This window comes from Jaculus jaculus, chromosome 5 (assembly GCF_020740685.1).
Source record: "Jaculus jaculus isolate mJacJac1 chromosome 5, mJacJac1.mat.Y.cur, whole genome shotgun sequence".
NCBI lineage: Eukaryota > Metazoa > Chordata > Mammalia > Rodentia > Dipodidae > Jaculus > Jaculus jaculus.
This window is the reverse complement of record NC_059106.1, coordinates 35235686-35257307: the sequence shown is the minus strand read 5'-3', so window position 1 is coordinate 35257307 and position 21622 is coordinate 35235686. Positions and strand designations below refer to the sequence as shown.

Below are 21622 nucleotides of genomic sequence, written 5' to 3'. Positions count from 1 at the left end.
GTTTTAAGATTAATAAAGCCAAATTTGCATACATATTCCTGTGGGGTATAATGTACATGAAGGTTTGCCCTTCAGAGGATGCCCAGCCTTTTGATGCTATGACCTGATGTTGTCATCTACTAGTATTTAGGGCTGAAATCATAGCTTTGCTAGGATACATGCTGCCTGGGAGCCACAGGCTGGATATGCCTATGGCTAGTTGATAACATTGTGATCTTATTCAATGTTCATTTATTACACTTGGGTACCCTAAATTACCTATAAATTTTCTTGTTGTATCTCATGAAAGAGAAACCTTACTATTTTCTCTAAATGTTTATTTTGTGTACTTATCTTACCTTCTCTGACAACTTTTAGTACTAAAAATTTATCAAATGCTAAATTACTATATTCATTTGTCTAGGTCCTGGAACTTTCATTCAAGAACAGGACAGAACCTCAGTGCTTTAATCACTGAATAGTTTTAATCACTGAAATTTTACATTATATATTGATTTATTATAATAGTTTCATCATGTTCAAAAATAATTTCATGGCCTGGGGACATGGCTCAGCAGATAAGAGTACTTGCTGTGTAAGAATGAAGGAATGCTTCTCCCTCAGTTTGATCCCTAGCACCCACCTGAACAGCTGTGTTGGCCATACCCACTTGTAACTCTAGTCTTATGAGAAACTGGGGCTGGAGAATCCATGGGGCTCACTGGTCAGCCAGTCTGTCCATAAAAATAGCAGTTCGGGAATCGATGACAGACACCATCTCAAGGAAACACATGGATGGGCAATGGACAGAGGAGAACACTTGCATTGTACTCTGGTCTGTGTATGCACCCACACAGAGCATGCTTACTGCACAGACATGTGCATATATCACACACACAACACCAAACATACCATACTAATACACCAAACATAAGCACATACACAATTGTTTTGTATCTAAATACAAGTGACTTCAAATTTATTTATTAATCTGGAAAACATGGTGAATGGAAATACTGAGCATATTGCACCTTCTAAACAAAGCATTTCTATTTTTTCACTCTTTATCTATGACCCTTCATGAAGTACTATAATTTCTTCATATAAAACTCTATTTTGTTGTCAACCTAATATTCAAGAATAATTTTTGTATTATATATTCTAAATGACCTAATTGTATAATTTGGAATAAAGCTATTGCTTTATTTTTTATTCTATTCTAAAACCCATTCTTTATTTTTTTTTTATTTTAGAGAGAAAGGGAATTGTCCTACTAAGGCCTCAGCCATTGCAATCGAACTCCAGATGCCTGTGCCACTTAGTGGGCATGTGCAACTTTGTGCTTGCCTTGCCTTTGTGCATAGAGCTTACATGAGATCTGGAGAGTCAAACATGGGTCCTTAGCCTTCACAGGTGAGCTCCTTAACCACTAAGCCATCTCTCCAGCCTCTAAAATCTAGTCTTTTGTCTGTAGCAACCTTTGAAAATTATGCAAAGATTCATTCTTTTATGTTGCATTTTTCATATATCATATTGTACAAAATAATCTATCTTGTCTATTCTATTTATGGCATATTCAAATTTAATTTGCTTTTTATTCTAGTCTCTCCTCTTATCTTCCTTCATGTGTCCCCTAATTCTCTCCCCCCACATGTTTCCTCCTTCTTTTTACATGTCACAGGTGTCTTTTTACCCATCCCTACCCCATCTTCGAGTTCATCTCTTCTTACACACTTTTGGAAGTTGTTCTATATTTATAAGACATATCCACATTTGCCCCACTATAAACATGCCTAGTTGTGTTCACTTTTGAAAATGTATATGTCTTGTTTCATCTTTTGTTGTTTAGCTAGAATTTGAAAATGAGAGAGGCTGAGACAACTTACTCATTTAGCTGATTTTAATTGGAATTCCTGTAACATTTTCCTTTTAAGAACATTGCCTAACAGTTTGAGAATCACAGTAGTTGTGGCAATATGGCTCTCCTGTCTGAGGCTCTAGCTCAAATAAGAACAGGCAAAACAATGGAGCAGGACACCAGATGGTCTGCTCCTGCCACCACAGGTGAGCATGCTCTGTCAGAGGTGAGCACAAGGGGCCACAGGGGCACTGCATGTGCATACATCACATACATAACAACACACACACCACGTGCATGCATGCAAAAACACAAATCAAAAACAACTGAACAAATGAAGGAAGATAATACTAGACATGAATGGAAAGTTCAATAAAGACATAATTTTTTTAAAACAAAAAGAATCTTCAGGTCTTGGGAATGATAGAAAATGATTTTTTAATGTTTTTATTTATTTGTTTGCAAGCAGAGAGAGAAGAGAGACAGAGAGAATGGGCATGCCAAGGCCTCCAGCCACCACAAATGAATTCCAGATGTTTACAGATCCTGAGCCCTTTAATTGAAGAGGTTGCCGGGTCCCTTTGAGGAAGAACCCTCCCACAATCCCCAAAAGTTTCAGAGTTAAGCTTAGTCCTATCCTTCCTCAGAGGAACCTGTGGCCCTTTGCTAAGGTAACTGTACGCTGAGGAAAAGCAAATAACCAGACCTTTCAGAGTCTACTGGACACTAGCTCTGAACTGACGTTGATTCCAGAAGACCCCAAACAGCACCATGGCCCTTCAGTTAAAGTAGGTGCTTACAGATGTCAGGTGATCAATGGAATTTTGGCAAATGTTAGACTGAAAGTGGGCCCAGTGGGACCCAGAATTCACCTTGTGGTTATTTCCCCAGTCCCAGAATGCATAATTGGGATAGATATACTTAGGAGTTGGCAGAACCCCCACATTGGTTCCCTGACTTGTAGAGTGAGGGCTATTATGGTTGGAAAGGCCAAATGGAAGCCAGGGAAAATAGTGAACCAAAAACAGTACTGCATCCCTGAAGGGACTGTAGAAAGTAATGTCACTATAAAGGACTTGATGCAGGGGTGGTGGTTCCCACCAAATCTCCCTTTAACTCTCCTATTTGGCATGTTCAGAAGACAGATGAATCCTGGAGAATGACAGTGGATTATCAGAAACTTAATCATTATATCGATGACATTATGCTGATTGGATCAAATGAGCAAGAGTTGGCAGCCACTCTGAAGTTGCTGGGACAGCATATGCGCATCAGGGATGGGAAATAAATCCATCCACAATTCAAGAACCTTCCACCTTGGAGAAATTTCTAGGAGTTCAGTGGTGTGGGGCATGCAGGGATATTCCTTCTAAGGTGTAGGATAAGATGTTGTATTTGGCCCCTACCACTAAGAAAGAAGCACAATGTCTACTGGGCCTATTTGGATTTTGGAGACAGCACATTCCTCACTTGAGTGTCTTACTCTGTGCCATATACCAACTGATTCAGAAAGCTACTACTTTTCAGTGGGGCCCAGAACAAGAGAAGGCTCTTCAACAGGCCCAGGCTGCTGTGCAGGCTGCTGTGCCCTTTGGGCCATATGAGCCAGCAGATCTGATGGTACTTGAGGTGTCAGTGGTGCACAGGGATGCTGCTTGGAGCCTTTGGCAGATCCCCATAGGTGAATCACAGTGGAGGCCCTTGGGATTCTGGAACAAGGACCTGCCATCATCTGCAGACAATTATTCTCCCTTTGGGAGAGAGCTCTTGGCCTGCAATTGGGTCTTAATAGAAACTGAACAGTTGACAATGGGCCATTAAGTTACTATGCGGCCAGAGCTCCCCATTATGAGCTGAGTATTATCTGACCCGCCAGGCCATAAAGTTGGACGTGCACAGCAGCGTTCCATCACTAAGTGGAAGTGGTATAGCCATGATCGGGCTCAAGCAGGCCCTGAAAGTACAAGTAAGTTACATGAGACAGTTGCCCAAATGCCTATGGTTGCTACTCCTGTTACAGTGCCTTCTGCCTGTAAGCATGCACCTATGGCATCATGATGTGTGCCTTGTGATCAACTGACTGAAGAACAGAAGACTAGGGCATGGTTTACAGATGGCTCAGCTCGTAATGCGGGCACCTCCCAGAAGTGGGACAGCTGCAGCATCACAGGCCATTTTTGTGAAAACTTTGAAGGACTGTGGTGAAGGAAAGTCTTCATAATGGGCAGAACTATGAGTAGAACACATGGTTGTTTTTTTTGCTTGGAAGGAAAAAGGGCTAGATATGCACTTATACACTGATTCATGGGTTGTGGCCAATGGTTTGGCTGGTCCAGGACTTGGAAGGTGCACAATTAGGAAACTGGTGAGGATATTTGGGGAAGGTGCATGTGGATAGAACTCTCTGAATGGGCAAAGGATATAAAGATACTTGAGTCCCATGTTAATGCTCATCAGAAGGTGACCTCATCAGAGGATGACTTTAATACTCAAGTAGATAAGCTGACCTGTTCTGTGGATAGTGGTCAACCTCTTTCCTCAGCCACCCCTGTCATTTTATTCTCATCATTTTAGCTTTTCTCCACAGTCATACCTTTGGTCTACTTAGAAAACTATGTGTTGGATAATTTTAGATTTAAAGAACCTGTTTAAAAGGCATGTATAATGACCTTCATTTGTCATTGGTAAAGATGTGAATCAGCATGGACAGAAAGAATTGCACATCTGGATTTCTTACCCAGGTGATTCTTCTTTTTTTATCTCTGTTCTTAAAGCTTTCTTTGGGAATTCATCATTGCTTGTAGATTTTGCATTCTGTATAATTTTATGTAAACCAGAAATAAGTCATTAAGGATATCACAAGTTAAACAGCATGTATGATTATATATATATATATATATATTATATATATATATATATATATATATATATATATATATATATATGTGTGTGTGTGTGTGTGTGTACATATATATACATACACATACAGATATGTATATATGTGTGTGTGTAACAGAATCCTATGGAGCCCAAGATTATGGTCTCCCAATGACAAGCTCCCTCTAGTCTTTTGCTAAAAGAGGGGCTTATCTCCATCAAAAGCTCCCTAAATCAATAATGCTTATCCCATTTAACCAATGCTGACTTCATTCTCCATTGGAGAATTTGTTTTTATTTTTCAGAAGCTAGTGGGACTGGAGGAGATAAACCAGCCCTCACACTTCAGCCAAGACCCAGGTGAAACCACAAAGGAACTGTGAGCAAGAGTGCTGTTTCCATAGTAAGCCCGACAATCAGCACCAGGGTGAAGGAGACAGATCCTGTGGGTACTCAACACATACCAAAGCAGAAATCCAGAGGCTACTGAGAGCTTACCACTGAAGTAGACTTAAAACCCACCACAGCTCAGAGAATTTTGCAGAAGAAGGGGCAGAAGGATTGTAAGAGCCACAAGTTGGGACATCATACCCAGAGGCATTGCCCACCTCCAATAACTGACTGCTGCTCTCACAACACATGACTCACAACCCCATGGAGAATCCCAGCAACCCCACTGAGGAGAGCCTTCAGTGGAATGGTGGCAGGGAGGAGGGAAAAGATAGTACCAACATATGAAGTAGCCATACAAAGTATGTTCTTGATTTAAAAAGAAAGAGAAAAAAGAAAAAAAATCCATCTTATTTTGAGAGTCGCTATGCTATGTTTCAAGAAAAATTAAACAGCAGCAAAACAAAATTAATCATGGGCCATTTGTGTTCAGTATTGTTCTATATGTAAATTATACATAATTTAATATACAATGCAGTAACTACAGCCTGTAACAGACCAGTCACTTCTGCAACGATGCAGTCTATGAGTCCTGAAAGCCACCTCACTGTTGCAAACACTTGTAGTAGTGCCTACAGGATGTAGGGAATTGGTAAGAAAGACATAATGCAAAAAAAAGAAAGAAAGAAAGAAAGAAAGAAAGAAAGAAAGAAAGAAAGAAAGAAAGAAAGAAAGAAAGAAAGGAAAGAAAGAAAGAGAGAGAGAGAGAAAGGGAAAAAACCGGCCAGTGATCCATTTAAAGATTAGGTTGAGGGCTAGAGAGATGGCTTTGTGATAAAGGAGCTTCCCTACGAAGCTTAAGGTCCTAGGTTCAACTCCACAAAAGCCATGTAAGCAAGACACACAAGGTGACACATGCACACAAGATCACACATGTACACAAGGTGGCACACATGTCTGGAATTCAATTGCAGTGGCTAGAGACCTTGGAGCATCAGTTCTCTTTCATTCTGTTTCTCTCCCTCTCTCATAAAAAAATTAATCAAAAAAATACATTGTGGGCTAGAGAAATGGCTTAGAATTTAAAGCGTCTGGCTGTGAAGCCTAAGGACCCAGATTTGATTTCCCAGGACCCACGCAAGCCAGATGCACAAGGTGGCACATGCATCTGGAGTTTGCAGTGGCTGGAGGGCTTGGCGAGCCTATTCTTTCTCTCCATCTGCCTTTCTATCTCTCCCTCAAACAAACAAATTAATTTTTTAATATGTTGAATTAATTATAACATGTAAATCTCACAAGAAAACACAGCCTGTTCCTTTGAGAAGGCCTGAACATTGGTGTGTGGATATAAACATGGGACACATTAATTTCAGAGAATGCCATAAAACACATGCTAAAGAAATTTGAAAATCTTAATTGACTGATAATTTTGAAAATCAAATTTTGGCCTTAAACATGTTTTTCAAAAATTTTAAATGGCATGTGTGCTTGTGTTGCATCCTTATGGGTTTGACAGATGACCTCATAATCCCGAAGAAAACATTCACTTAGGTTTTTCCAGTCCAGCATAAACAGATTGGGATTAACTGTGTGATGTCCTCAGACACTAAGACTTGACTAACCTTGGAAACTTTCAAATTTTGTACTTCATTTTCCAATGTAAACTTCTCCTCTGACAACAGCTCAAAATCACTTTGCATCTGTTTGTATTTCTAAAAGCAAATATAACTTTAAAAATAATGTAAAAAAATAATGAAATACAAATATCTCAATATGAAAAGTTTAGTTGAATACTTAGTGTTTAAGAGAAAAAATTCTTCATTAACTCATGAAAATAATATTATCAAACAAATAATTGTATCAACCTTGATAGTACAGTGATTTTGGAGGCTGACAGAAGTCAATTAACAGAATGATTTAGGTCACTGAAGAATATTATTATTTAATATTTCAGCAGTGAATTTTTATGAGTGACAATAAAGTCTAGAATGGTAAAATAAACATGCACAACTTTCTAACTCTTATGTTCATTGAGATCTCCCAATTGGTTAAATGAACACCAAACAAGTGGCACTTCCTACAGGTACTAAGAACTCAAGGACAATGTGTAATTTTAAATGAAGAAGGGTGTACTTACAGCCTCCAACAATCTTTGATCATTTAACGCTCTGAAAAATAGACCACAAGTTAGATATATAATATATATGATGTACTATAATGATACATATACTTTTTAATGAATTTCACTTACACAGATATGTGATGTTCTAGAGATTGCTGAGTTGGTAAATTGTTTGTATGCAAACTTGAAGACTTGAATTCAATATCCAAATCTCACATGCAAAAAAAAGCAGGTGTGATGGCAAGAACTTGTTATCACAGAGACAAACAATGTCTCAAAAAAGGCGAATAATGTCTGAAAAATGACACCAGACGTTTTCCTCTGGCCTGCACAGAAATCACACACAACTGCACCCCACATCAAACAATAACAGTTCTGAGATTATTTGTGTCAGCAACCTACATCTTATTGTTTTAACAGTATTTAGTATCCAACAGCACTTGTTTATATATAATATATAATATAAATATATTATATTTTTATATAATATATATTATTTATATATTTATGAATATAAAATATATTATATATAAATATAATATATAATATATATTGGCAGCCATTTTTGTTATAGTCATGTAGCAAATATTGTAGATTCTGGATGCCAGATGGTCTCTGTTCCAAGTAATCAAGTTTGCAAAGTCAAGCGCATTTGAAAGATCAATGTTGAATGTGTGGTGTCTCATGCTTGCAATTCCAGCTCATGGAAGGCTCAGCCAAGAGGATTGCTACTTGTTTAAAGGTCAGCCTTAGCTACTTTGTGAGTTTCAGGCCAGCCTGGAATGCAAAGTGAAACCCTCTCCCAAAAATAATAGTAATGATGAATGTAACTGTGTCATACAACCTCATTTACAATGAAGCTGCAAGCCAGGTTTGGCTTATGTGCCACAGTGTGTACACACACCTGTTCCCATGCTATGGATGTAATGTTTTTCACTATAGGCATTATGCTATATGGTAGCTCTCTAGAACTTATCTATTTTGCCCAGCTAAAGGTGTGTGCATTTTAACCTGCAGCCCCTCTGTCTACCTCCCCCTGCATTCTTGTCATCACAATTCTCACTTTTGCTTCTGTGAGTTTATTTTTCATTCCCCATATGAACAAATATGTTTAGTGTTTTTGTGTTCTGTCTAGCTTCTTTAACTTAGCAAGATGGCCTCCTGCTCCATCTAGCTTGTGGGCAATGAATGCATTTCCTTCTTTAAAGCTTTAGTAAAATCCCACTGTATGCATGTAGGATGATTTTTAATCTACTTCTCAACTGTACCTTACCTACTGTAAATAACGTTGTAGTGAATAGGAGTGCACTTATCTCTCCAACATACTGATATCCATACCTCTGGAATTACACTTCAATAACATCAATGGGTCATATGGTAGCTTTATTTCAATACTTAGGTGCCTACATACTGCCTTCCATATTGATTGATACAATTTATATGCCCACCAACAATGTAGAAGCAGTTCCTTTATGTCACATCCTTATCAAAATTAATGTGTGTGTTTCTGATATTTTTACAGTAAATATATATTGAATTTTATACTTGAAAAGAAGCAGTATTTTAATAGCTTACCTCTCTAACTTATTTGTCTGGTTTTCAAATATTTTCATCATCACATTAAATCTGTTACACACTGAATAAGGAGAATCTGTTAAAAAAAATCCACAAAGGCATTATTAATAGCTGAATTAACTCATTGCTATAAATATGAAAAGTAACCTACTATGAAGAGATAGGAAGGTGACATGCATAGTAAATAACAAAATACTTATGAGTTGGAATAACTAGCATTGACTAAATAGCTCTCTTATATGATGTCATGCTGCTTTTCATTCTCCTAATCCTTCAAATAGTTCTGAGGAGAAGAAATCCACTATTTTCATATTTAGAAAAACATACACACAATGAAATTTTATATAGTTGCAAATAAATGAATGAAATACCAAAAATTTTAGGAAAATGAATGGAATTGCAAGATGTACTGAGTGAGGTAACTCGGGCCCAGAAGGACAAATGCCATATTTCTCTCTCATATGCAGACCCTAGCTTTTAGATTTAGATTTGTGTGTGTACGTTGGAGCAAGTGCTGTTAGAAGTCAAGAAGCTAGAAAAGGTCCGTGGGAGGCAGGGGAGGAGGTTTTGTGGTAATGCTGGAACACATGTGATAGGAAAATGAATTGGGAATCGTGGGACATGAAATGATTTAAGTAGGAATAAGGGTGAGGGACAAGGAAAGGAGTGGGTGAAAGGGAGGCTACATGAAATGTTAAAAATGACAAAAAAGCCATTATAAACTTACTTGTTTGTAGCTGAGTAAAAATGTAATTGAGTTGGTAGGCTGAGGTAGGAGGATTTCTGTGAGCTCGAGGCTAGCCTGGACTACATAGTGAATTACATGTCAGCATAGGCTACATTGAGACATTACCCGAAAAAAAAAAAAAAGAGAGAGAGAGAACAAAATTTAATTGAGACAAAATTGGATCATAAGTATGCATTTGACCAGTGACAAAACTTGATACAGGTCCTGTACATGTGACATGCTTATAACCCAGCATACCACAGGGCTCCACAATGTTAACAGTGGACTGCTTTGCTTGCTGCTGTACAGACCATAGGAATACTGTAGCTTACTGTGAAAGTTTCCAGCTGTATTAAATAATATGAAAGGAAGGCTGGGATCTTATTAAAAGAAACCAACATAAGAGTAAGTTTCCATAATAATCAACAAACTCTGAGAGAAGTCATATTTTCCACTTTGTGACATAAATGGTAGAAGGTAGAAGGCAAAGAAGTAGATAAAAAAGACAAGTAAAAAGCAAATGTGAAATAAATTGGAAACCTATGACAGTTCCAAACAATTATGCCTTCTATTCCACATTCAAAAACTATGGCCAAGAAAAAATAATATAAGAGTACCAAGATCTAAATAAACTATGCTTTAAAGGATAGATTCCATTGGAAAGTATAAATTAGAGGGAGAGGATTCTAAGAGAATGAAGGGAGGGAGGAGGAGAAATCCTAATGTACAGTTTTATCCCTAGGGCAGAAAGAGACTAGCTGAAGATCAAGGTATCTTTATACTCCTCCACGCCAAACACTTTTCTTGGATCAGAAACCTCTATAAGACTTTTGAGAACTTTAAAATGTTCAGCTGTGGATGGATTAAACACAGTAATGCTAAATGCTAATGTTGAACCTATAGTACCAGCAACTCTTCCAACCAAACCTTACTGCCAATTGGTGACCTGTAATTTCATCATGCACCTTACATTAATTATGCCTCCATTGCTCTAGAAGTAAATTATAAACTTATTTCTGCCTCCTGTTCCTAGCAGTCAGAAACTTGTCATACAATTTAATCTCAATTTAATTTTCGGTTTTATTCTTTTTGTATGTGTGTTTGGAGTGTACGCATTTGTTTGTTAAGGCCAAAGGTTGACATCGGGTATCTTCCTGGATCACTCCCTATCTTTTTTTTTTTAATTTTTGGCATTTAGATGCATAGTATATGCACAGGTGTGTGCACATATATGTGTGTGAGCAGATTGTTTCAGGCCATGGAGTCTAAAGATGAAACTTAAGTGGCCCTTGAATTTTCCTCATCCCCCTATATCTGAGACAGTATATCTCACTCAACCCAGAGCTGCTCTTTTAGCTGTTGCTTTGTCCTGCAAACCCCAGCAATTCCCTGGTGTCAGCCTACCAATTACAGACATGCGTGGCCACACACATCTGCTTACATGAATATTGAGTGACTGACCTCTGACAGTCACAAGCCCTCAGCTTCTAAGTGCTCTTAACTGCTGAGCCATCTCCTCAGCTCCTCTATCTTATTTTTCAAGACAGGGTCTCACTGAGCCCTGAGGTCATTACTTGGTTATTCTAACCAGCCAGTGAGTGAGGTGAGGTCTCCTGTCTATGCTGCTTTGGTTCTCAGATTACAAACATACACAACCACATCTGGCTTGTATGAAGGTTCTGGGTATCTCAATTCAAATCCCCATTTTTGTGTCAAGCACTTTACCAAGTGAGCTAGTTACCCAGCCCTGTTTTTGGTTGATAAAACAGAGTTTTTGTAGGCCAGGATGACCTCAAATTCACAATGTAGCTAGGAATAACCTAGGTTAGGCAGGCACTCAGCCCTCTGAGCTACATTTCTAGCCCCGGATCTGCATTTTGTATTCTTCAACTGCCAAGTGTTCAGCAGCAGTCAAAGCATGAGTATCTTTGAAACATTTAGCCATATTATCTAAATCTATAGCTTGGAGATCGAGTGAGGATGATCAAGCTGTCAAGGTGATCCTTGGCTAAATACCCAGTTCATAGATGTCCTGGGCTATATGAGACTTTGTCTAATAAACAAGACCTGTTGCATTGCAGTGTTATGTTACAAAAGCCCAAAACCTTTATTTCAGGGAAGAGCGCAGTCCTCCTAATAGAATAGTGTGCTCTTTCAACACAGCCATAACTAGGAATCCCAGTGTCTTCTGCTTGACTGCCAGCTGAACTATGTGGCTCCAAATTTCAAAGAATCTGTGTTACTGCACTAACCCTTGCCATTTTAAATTACAAAAGTGACCCAGTCCCCATACCTTATCAACACAAGGATGCTTAGATGAATGGCTCTAACAATTGCTATGTTAAATTATAGAAATGAAGCAGTCTCCTTTATTTCATCAACACAGTGATGCTGATACGAAAGGCCACTTACCTGTGTCAGAAGCAGGAACACTTTCAGAGTGTTCAGCTGAGTGGGCTTTTATGAATTCTGAAACAAGGAACCACATCTGGCATTGCAAGTTTCATGTATCAATTGTATGAACAGTTCAAAGGGAAAAATTTAAAAATATAATAGCTTCAATACTGGATACTCCCAACCAGGTAAATGGACTGAAGTATCTGAAAGAACACGTGTGATGGCTGACTTTGTCCAATGCTGGAACCTCATGACTAGGCAGACTGACTGAGGTGTCTGAGAGAACATGTGTGATGGCTGACTATTAATTCATCATTTTCAGTATACATGTTGTTCCTCTTTTTTTCATGGTTCTGGTGATGAAACCTAGGGCTTACTACATGCAAGAAAATGCTTTACAAGTGTGCTACACCCCTTATTCTTGATCCTATTATTCATTTCAGTTGAAAATAACATTAGTAGAATAAATGGCATTTCTTTCATATCCAATCATCAATATTAGAAATTATATAAAATAAAACTTGCTCTACCTGTCCACTTCCTTCTCTTGTGTTCTAATGGTATTTTATCACATATATAAAATACACTGAAATTTCCCTTTCATAATCTCAGCCCCCAAATCTAGCTTCTAAAGTGTGGTCAAAATCATTGATCCATATTAAAGCTAGCAATGTCACTTCACTACAAAAGACCTTTAAAAATTCCTTGCTACATATGAAAAATGCAAAAAGGTGTTAGTAAAGCATCTAGATCATCTATAAATACTAATGTATGTGTTATTCTGTACTTACATTTTCTTAATTGCTATCATCTTAAAGTGACCTGCAATTTCCTCTTTCACTCAACAAATTCTATTCATCATTTAACTTAGAACAAAAGTTCCTAATATCTTGAGACTGAACAAATCACTGCTTTCTGTGTATTCATGCTTTACACCAAGGAAAATAATTCATAATGTGCAAGTGTACTGGAAATTTGTGGATTTCATAAGAGCAGCAACCACATTCTACAGTATTCAATGTGTATCCTTCCAGAATCAAGATCATAATGAAACTTGTATTTAAATATTAAACTTGCTACTAAATATTTTTTTCTTTGCCATTGTATATTTTTATCTGTAAATATTTAAACTGCATGTTTCAAAGTACTGGCTTATGGAAAGAAAGTTATAAATTTAAACATGTATAAAATTTCACCACCTTCAATTTTCTTCTCTAGAGCTTCATAATTTTTCACTGCTCCTGGTAGATTGTCTTTATCCCTGTTCCAAGTGTAAATAAATCAAAAATATTTTAATATATTATGTAGTAAAACTATAAATTACATCCTATAAGAATGACAAGGTACAGGGCTGGAGAGATGGCTTAGCTGTTAAGTGCTTGCCTGTGAAGCCTAAGGACCCCCATTCGAGGCTAGATTCCCCAGGACCCACGTTAGCCAGATGCGCAAGGGGGGGGCATTCATCTGGAGTTTGTTTGCAGTGGCTGGAAGCCCTGGCACGCCCACACTCTCTCTCGCTCTCTGTCTCTCTGTCTGTCTGTCTCTCTCTCTCTCTCTCTCTCTCTCTCTATTACTCTCAAATAAATAAAAATAAACAAAACAAATTTTAAAAAGAATAAGGTACGGGCAAAACACATGAACTTTATGGAGGAAAAGTTCACATATCATTTAAACTTCATAGTTACTAAAGTAAATTATTTCTAATGAACTTTCCAAAGTACATAAATTCTATTTCTTAATAGCATATTTCGTTGAGCATGGTGATACATGCCTTTAACCCCAGCACTTGGGAAGCAGAGGCAGAAGGGTTACTATGAGTTCTAGGCCACCCTGACACTAAATAGTGAATTCCAGGTGTGCCTGAGCTAGAGTGAAACCCTACCTCAAAAAGAAAAAAAATTAAAGCATGTATTTAAGCATACCAAGAGCATTAACAATAAAAATAACCAAACAACTCATTATAAATATGAGATTATGAGATTTGGGGCAGGAGAGATGTCTTATCAGTTAAGGCACTCACCTGCAAAGCCTGAGGACTCAGGTTTGATTACTCAGTGCCCACGTAAGCCAGATGCACAAGGAGGCATATGCAGCTGGAGTTCATTTGCAGAGAACTAAAGGCCCTGACATTCCCATCCCCTCTCTCTCTCACTCAATCTCTCTCAAATAAATCAATTAATTAAATATTTTAAAAGAAATATGAGAGTTGTTCATTTTGCTGATGCATGATCATTAGCACAATAGTTAAGTATACAAGTCTCAGAGATAACCTGGTCCAAACCACTTTTATCCACCTTCCTACTGTGTAGCTTAGAGTGAGTTGCATTAGATCTGTGAGCTTCAGTTTATCTGTCTAATAAAAGTGAAGTATCATGGTACCTTCTCATAAAGTAGTTATGAGGCTCACAGATGATATATGTAAAGTTACTAGAAAAATTCATAGAACAAAGCCAATGCTTAAATCTCAAATATGAATATTAATAAATTTCCTGAAATTATTCAAACCTAATAGGACAAATGGCTATACCTAATCCTCCTCATAGAACTGACTCTTTTCACTGATTCTTCTTATTCTTCTTATTATTCCATCTAAATATCACCCTGTTCCAACTATGAGTGCCTTCTTTAATGTTTTAAAATGTTGGCTGTGTGTGGGGGAGGGAGGGGTTGTTCATGAACCATGACAGATATGTAGAAGTCAGAGAACATTCTTGGGTGTTGACTCTCACTTAACACATCTTTTGAGGCAAAGTTCCTCACTGTTTACCAATGCTCTCATCGGGCTATCTTGCCTGCAGGTTTCCAAGGAAATGCTACTGTTCTTGCCTTCCATCTTGCTGTACGTGCACTGATATCACTGATGCACTTGCTTCGGTGTCTGGCTAGGTATGGGTTATGGGGACAGGAACTTAGGTACTCAGGTTTGTGCACTAGCAATCCCTTTATCCACTGAGCAGGCTCCCTAGTCCCAAGGAGTACCGTATGTACTGCTAATGCAAAACCAATAACTGTAAGGCTATAAATATGAGTCTATAAAAAACATGTTGCTAGAAGAGAGAGAAAGCCTAGGGAAATGAGAGGGGAGATACTTGACAAGAAAGTGGAGGGACAGAATATGGGAGGCAGAAGAGTCTTGAGGGAGGACTGAGATAATAGAAAGCAGGAGGGGGAATGTGCACAAAACTATTGATAGCAATAATCAGTACCTTAGACACCTTTATTATGGTTAGCTAATCACAAGATATAACTCTTAATAAGGGGTGGGCAAGGAATAGTCTGGTTGGAATTATCCTGCAGGTTGTGAAGAAAGCTTAACACTAAAACTACAGGCTCTTACTGGTAAATTCCACACCAGTGCTGGGTTATCCACCACTGTGAGCTAATGGTGAGGGTGGCCCATAATGTCCCCAAAACAATGCAGGCCATTGCTAAAGAAGTTGTTTGCCCACAAGATCTAAATGGTAAGACCCTATTGCTAAAGACACCACAGGATGTTCAAAGTTGTAGGATATCAAGAGATCAGGCTGGAACTGAGATGGAAGCCAGCTCCCTGTTGGCTAGCTGTCATAGTTCTATAAAGTGCTATAGGAGCTGCTGGGGAATAATGCTCACCAATAAAGTGGATGAGCAGGGGATCCTGCAAGCTACAAAATCAACAGCCAGGCAAGTTGTATACATTTGTGCAACAGTGGCCCACAAGCTATGTGTGGTCATTTGAATGGATATCGCCCAATAGATTTGGTTTTATTAAAGCTACTTAGATCTCTCGCCACTGGCAGGAGGATGCACCACTGTGGATGGGTCTTGGGGTCCAGCGCTAACATGTGTTGGTGGTGAATCTGGAATTCCAGCATGAGATATGTAGAGTGCTGAAGCTCTGCCCAGGATTCCTGGAGTGTGGTGCTGCCAATGCTATTTCTCTGCATGGACCTGTGAAAGCAGGCTAGCTTCTTCCACCATTATGGCACTTCCCCTGGATTTCTAAGCTTCAATAAATCTTCTTCTTCCCATATACTTCGCCTGGTTTGGAAGTTCATCCCAGCAACCTGAAGCTGACTTTGACACTATGAGATGATCTACTGAGGTCCACTCAGTGGACGGAAATTCACACCCAGTACTGAGAACCAAGTCCTGAGCCTATGGCTTCAAAGGTCATAGACCCTAGAGGGAAGCTGCCACTGTTGGTTTTTTTTTATATATATATATAAAGTAAGAATGTATACCTGTCAAAAAACTCTTCTGAATGTCTATGTATATTCCCTTCAATACATGCTGCTCTCACTCTCAGTCAGAGAATCTGCTTTTTTACAGATGGCAGAAAATACCCAAACCTATCAGTTCAACAAGAAAAGAAAGCCAACTGCCTACCACAAGCTGAGTCATCACTGTCACATTTTCCTGGGCCAAGGACACTGCAGAGGGAGTGGTGGATTAAATATGACTGCTGCCCTCACTGCTAACTGCATTGTTTTTTTGGATAGCCCTCGTGGTTAGTGGTCACTTCACTGGATAATGCCATATCAGGATATTAATATTTTTAACCAGAAAGGGCAACTAAACATAATGATTTGATTTAGAAGCTCTCTGCACAGCAATAACACCAAACCTTCGGTGCTAATTATATGCTCCTTATTGATTTTAATTCAACAATTCTTACATTTCACTTACATGGGTTTACGTATCATGGATTCTTTAGTCTTCTGTTTAAGGCGATTTCTCAGTTCTCTGAATCTATCTATCAGCCTTACTATCTGTGCAATGCTTAAATGGATGTTTTTATCAGGAGTTGGAAGATCCTCTTCTACAACAGTGTGATCTTTACTTATCTAAGATAACAAAATTAACCAATTACTTAGAAATTCCCACTTTTCTCCCATACTTCAAAATCATGTCATTATTCCCTTCTAAAATCTGAACACTTAATAATATATTACTTTAATGGATAGCTATAATTAAACATTAATAAACAATTTTTATGTGTAACCAAGTACATTACTTAATGATTAATACAACAGCAGCTCAGTGAGGACCTTGTATGTCAAAAAGGATGTCAAAACTTTTTTTCCATCTAGATACTAAAAATTTTAGCCAGTCTAACAACAATAAAAGCAAGTGAAACTATTTACAAGCATAATTATACATTAATTATTTTACACAATTTTTTAAAAATCCTACTGTCATAATTTATAGAAAAGATAACAATTTTCTGTAAAGTCCAGGATCCTCCACTATTCAATGCCAGAAGAGATCATATCTGTGAAGCTGCCTACAATCTACAGAATCAGCCAGCTAGGCAAGATGTACATATCTGTGCAATCGTGGAACAAGGTCTATGTGGGTAATCAACTGTCTGATGATTAGACATGAGGCCTATTGCAATCAGGTTCACATTGCTGGTAGAAATCACCCAACCAAGAGCAGATTATGAGGGAAAAGAGAGGTTTATTTTGGCTTACAGGCTCAAGGGGAGCCTCCATGATGACAGGGGAAAACAGAGGCATGAACAGAGAGAGGACATCACCCCCTGGCCCACATAAGGTGGACAATAGTAATAGGAGAGTGTGACAAGCACTGGCATGGGGAAACTGGCTATAACACCCATAAGCCTGCCCCCAACAATCCACTGCCTCCAGAAGGCGTTAATTCCCAAATATCTATCAGCTGGGCATCTAGCATTCAGAACAACGAAGTTTATTGGGGACACCTGAATCAAACCACCACATTCTGATGCTGATCCCCATAAACTGATACATGATATAATAAAATACAGTGCATTCAGTATGACTTTAAGAATCCCCATAGTTTTTAACCAATTCCAATGATGTTCATACATCCCCATAATCTAAGGGCTTTTAACTGAGCCATAATACCAAAAAATCCCTCCCCAAAAAAACATAATGGCACAGAATAAACATTCACACTGCAGAAGATGGAATTGGGCATAGCAAAGAAATATTCAGCCAATACAAGATTTAAAACAACCAGGGCAAACATCAAACTTTGTAGCTTCAAGTCCAACAACTCTAGTCAGTGACAAATCTCCAAGTCCAATAATTCTAAACAGCAACAAGTCTCTGTAGTTCCAATTCTGCCCCTCCAGCTAGGCTACTCACAGTACTAGAAACTTCATTGGAGCTGGCAGCTCTCCTTAACAGCCATCTCGTGGTCCTGGCATCTCCACTGGGTCTCCACTGCAATCCATGGGTTCATCCTCATAGCCCCATGGGCATTTACAAAACACAAGACAGTATTGCAAACTCAATACTGTGTGCATTCCTGCATTTCTTATACTCCAAAATACCAGGTAGGGTGCCAATTTGTTAATCAAGGGGGAAATAAAGTAGACTTTGAAGAACAGGACACTTCTTGAGCATTCAGGCCCCTTCAAAAGAGTCTACATTCTTCCTGTTATGCCAATGCAGGTCAGATAACCCAATATCAATAGTTGTTATCTCTCAAACAATTTTCAGGTGAGTGGGTAGCAGTTTAGGCCCAAAGAATTTTTTTTTTTTCTGTGCCATATTCCTCTGCTCACACCAGTTCATTTTTATGTAAAGCAACCCTGCACAACTTCTCAGAACACAGGTATAACAGTAAGCCTCATACAAACTGCTAGCCCAGGCCAGGCAAAGCTTTTTCTCACCTTCATAAGACAAACCTCACAGTCCATAGTTCTTACTTATTCAGATCTTGCAGCTCTGACCAGAATAGTCCATCAAGCTGTACTTATACCACTGCAAGGCATCTCTTAGGCTAAGGTTTCAAATCCTTCCACATCCTCTGGAAAATCAGCTCCAAAAGGCCAAAGCCACACAGGCAGGTGTCTAGCAGCAACCCCACTCTCAGTACCACTTTACTGTTGCAGTCAGGTTCTCATTGCTAGTAGAAATCACTCAACCAAGAGCAGCTGGTGAGAAAAAAAAAAGAGGTTTATTTTGGCTTACAGGCTCGAGGGGGAACCTCCATGATGGCAGGGGAAAACAGAGGCATAAGCAGAAGGTGGACATCACCCCTTGGCTCACATAAGGTAGACAACAGTAACAGGAGAGTATGCCAAACACTGGCATGGGGAAATTGGCTATAACACCCATAAGCCTGCCCCCAACAATACACTGCCTCCAGAAGGCATTAATTCCCAAATCTCCATCAGCTGTGAAGCTAGCATTCAGAACAAACCACCACAAAGACATTTCAGGGGGAGGAAATTCATACTAATACTGAGAACAAAGTCAGATTCCTATGGATTGAAGGCCATAGATTCAACACAGAAGCTCCCTCTGTTCTTTGGCTTATAAGAGAGGATATAACCATTAAAAAGTCTCTTAAATATATGTGCTTATCCCATTTAAAACATGCTCCTCTCAGTCTTAGTTGGAGAATTTGCTTTTTGTTTTACAGATGGCAGTGAATACTGGGCTGAACCAATATCTATCAACATAAGAAGAAAAGATAGCTGACTGCCTAGCACAAGATGAATCACCACTATCACATCTGCCAACACACAGGAGACATTATAGAGGCAATGGCAATTTAAATGCCATACTACTCTCACTGACAGATGAACATCCTCCTTCAAGCAGATGGGAGTAGACCATGGCCATCTAAAAACATGTTTTTATTTGGGCTGGAGGGATTGCTCTGTGGTTAAGGGCACTTGTTTATAAAGCCTGATGGCATGAGTTCCATTCTCCAGTACCCACATAAAACCAAATGCACAAAGTGGCATAGGCATCTGGAGTTTGTTTGCAGTTGTACCCACCAAGCCTTTCTCAAATAAATATTTTTTTTAAATTATTTATTTATATATTTACATATGAGTGTGTGTGTGTGTGTGTGTGTGTGTGTGAGTGTGTGTGCGTGTGTGCGTGTGTGTGTGTGTGTGTGTGTGTGTGTGTGTGTGTATGCATGGCAGAGACTCTTGCCACTGCAAAGGAACACCAGACATTTGGTCCACTTTTGGGGTGGCATTGGAACTGAACCTGGGCCAATAGGCTTTGTAAGCAAGTACCTTTAACTGCTGAGGCATATTCCCAATCCCTCTATACAAACTCTTGAGCCTGGGGATGTGGTTCAGTTGGTAGAGTGCTTGGTTAGCATGCATTAAGCCCTGGGTTTGACCATGCCTACAAGCAAAAATCAAAGAAGCATCAGGCATGGTGACTCATGCCTTAAGTTCCAGAAAAAAATAACATATTAAATCTAGAGAAAATATATATGCAATTTCTCTCCATACTCACATTATATTTAAATGTAAAGTCACTTTTAATTAATAGATAATTTACAATTAAATATTGTAATAAAAATAATAATTTTTGTTATGCCACTTTCAAATAAAGAATATTTCAGTACATATTGGATCTTACTAGGCTTATGGTGGAAAATAAGTATATGAATCATTGTCAGATATTTTTGCTACCTACTAATTCTTCTTCAGCCTAAATCAAAATATTACTTATAACCAGTAGTTAGTCAAAAAATTAAGCTGGGCATGGTGGCACATGCCTGTAATTCCAACATTTGAGAGGCAGAGTTCAAAGAGTTCAAAGGCTACTTCAGAATACAGAATGAGGACCAGGTCAGCTGGGCTAAAATGAGACCCACCATCAAAAATAACAAAAAAAAAAGCCAGGTGTGGTGGTACACCCCTTTGATCCCAGCCCTTGGGAGGCAGAGGAAGGAGGATAGCTGTGAGTTTGAGGACAACCTAAGACTACATAGTGAATTCCAGGTCAGCCTGAGCTAGAGTACGACCCTATCTTGAAAAACAAAAAACAAACAAACAAAAAATAATCATCCATACCTCAAATTGGTTTTCAAGTGACTCAAAATATGTATAGATTTTTATTAACAGTCAATGAATTAATTTTACCTCCTCTATTTGATTGACTTGTTGCTGAAACCACTGCATGAAAAAGAACAAACAAGACAGAGTTAATGCACTGAAGTAAATGGTCTCATCCATGTGTCTGTGAACCTCCAACTGTGAGTATTAGTCATCACCTCAGGGCTCAGAATGGGACTAGTTTAATATGCAACTGCAAATGTGAATTGGGAGTTCCTTAGTGTCCTCAAAATATAGGAATCTCATTGACATATATGCCTCCCTTGGTTTTTGGTAAATTTAAGCAAGCCTTGAACATACCTTAAAAAGAGAATCCAGAATCTGGAAAATAAAGTTTTAATTAGTATATTTAAAAATAGACTATTTCAATGTATGATATATTGCTTGAATCTTACAATTTACAAACACAAAGGTGGACTAATTGCTAAAATACAACTATAAATCTGAGGAAGTCTGGGCAGTTAACTACTGTTGGGGAAGTGGAAGTCGTTTTCTTGAGTGATGTAGCCACTGGTATGTTACTGATGCTCCAGTAAATAATCCAATCACACACATACACCACATGTTCATGCATGCAACTGTAACCAATTGCAGTGAGCAACAACAAAAAGAAAGACATGGAAATAGTGATACTTGGGAAAGAAGGCATGTTCAGTGGAAGAGGGAGGGAGATAAGGCAAGGAAATATGGAACATGTGATCAAAATACATTACTTACATATACAAAATTGTCAATAAATATTTTCTAAATTTTTAAATGTTTGTTCTTAGCTTTTATTTATTTATTTGAAAGAAAGAGAATCAGAGAGAGAGAGAGATTGAGAGAGAAAGAGAGAGAATGGGCATGCTAGGGCCT

At 38.5% G+C, this 21622-nt stretch overlaps 1 protein-coding gene across 1 annotated transcript in view; it reads right to left on the bottom strand.

The window, feature by feature from the left end:
• Ccdc7 (coiled-coil domain containing 7) overlaps positions 1–21622 on the bottom strand; it is a 40109-nt gene that overhangs the window by 1877 nt on the left and 16610 nt on the right. Inside the window, exons 4-13 of the mRNA XM_004659679.1 lie at positions 21068–21088; positions 20795–20827; positions 16594–16751; positions 13122–13186; positions 11941–11997; positions 8802–8877; positions 7242–7272; positions 6727–6816; positions 4575–4651; positions 3707–3791 (exon numbers count right to left, since the gene is read on the bottom strand). Coding sequence (XP_004659736.1) covers positions 3707–3791; positions 4575–4651; positions 6727–6816; positions 7242–7272; positions 8802–8877; positions 11941–11997; positions 13122–13186; positions 16594–16751; positions 20795–20827; positions 21068–21088 — 693 coding nt within the window. The remainder of the gene's footprint in view (positions 1–3706; positions 3792–4574; positions 4652–6726; positions 6817–7241; positions 7273–8801; positions 8878–11940; positions 11998–13121; positions 13187–16593; positions 16752–20794; positions 20828–21067; positions 21089–21622) is intronic.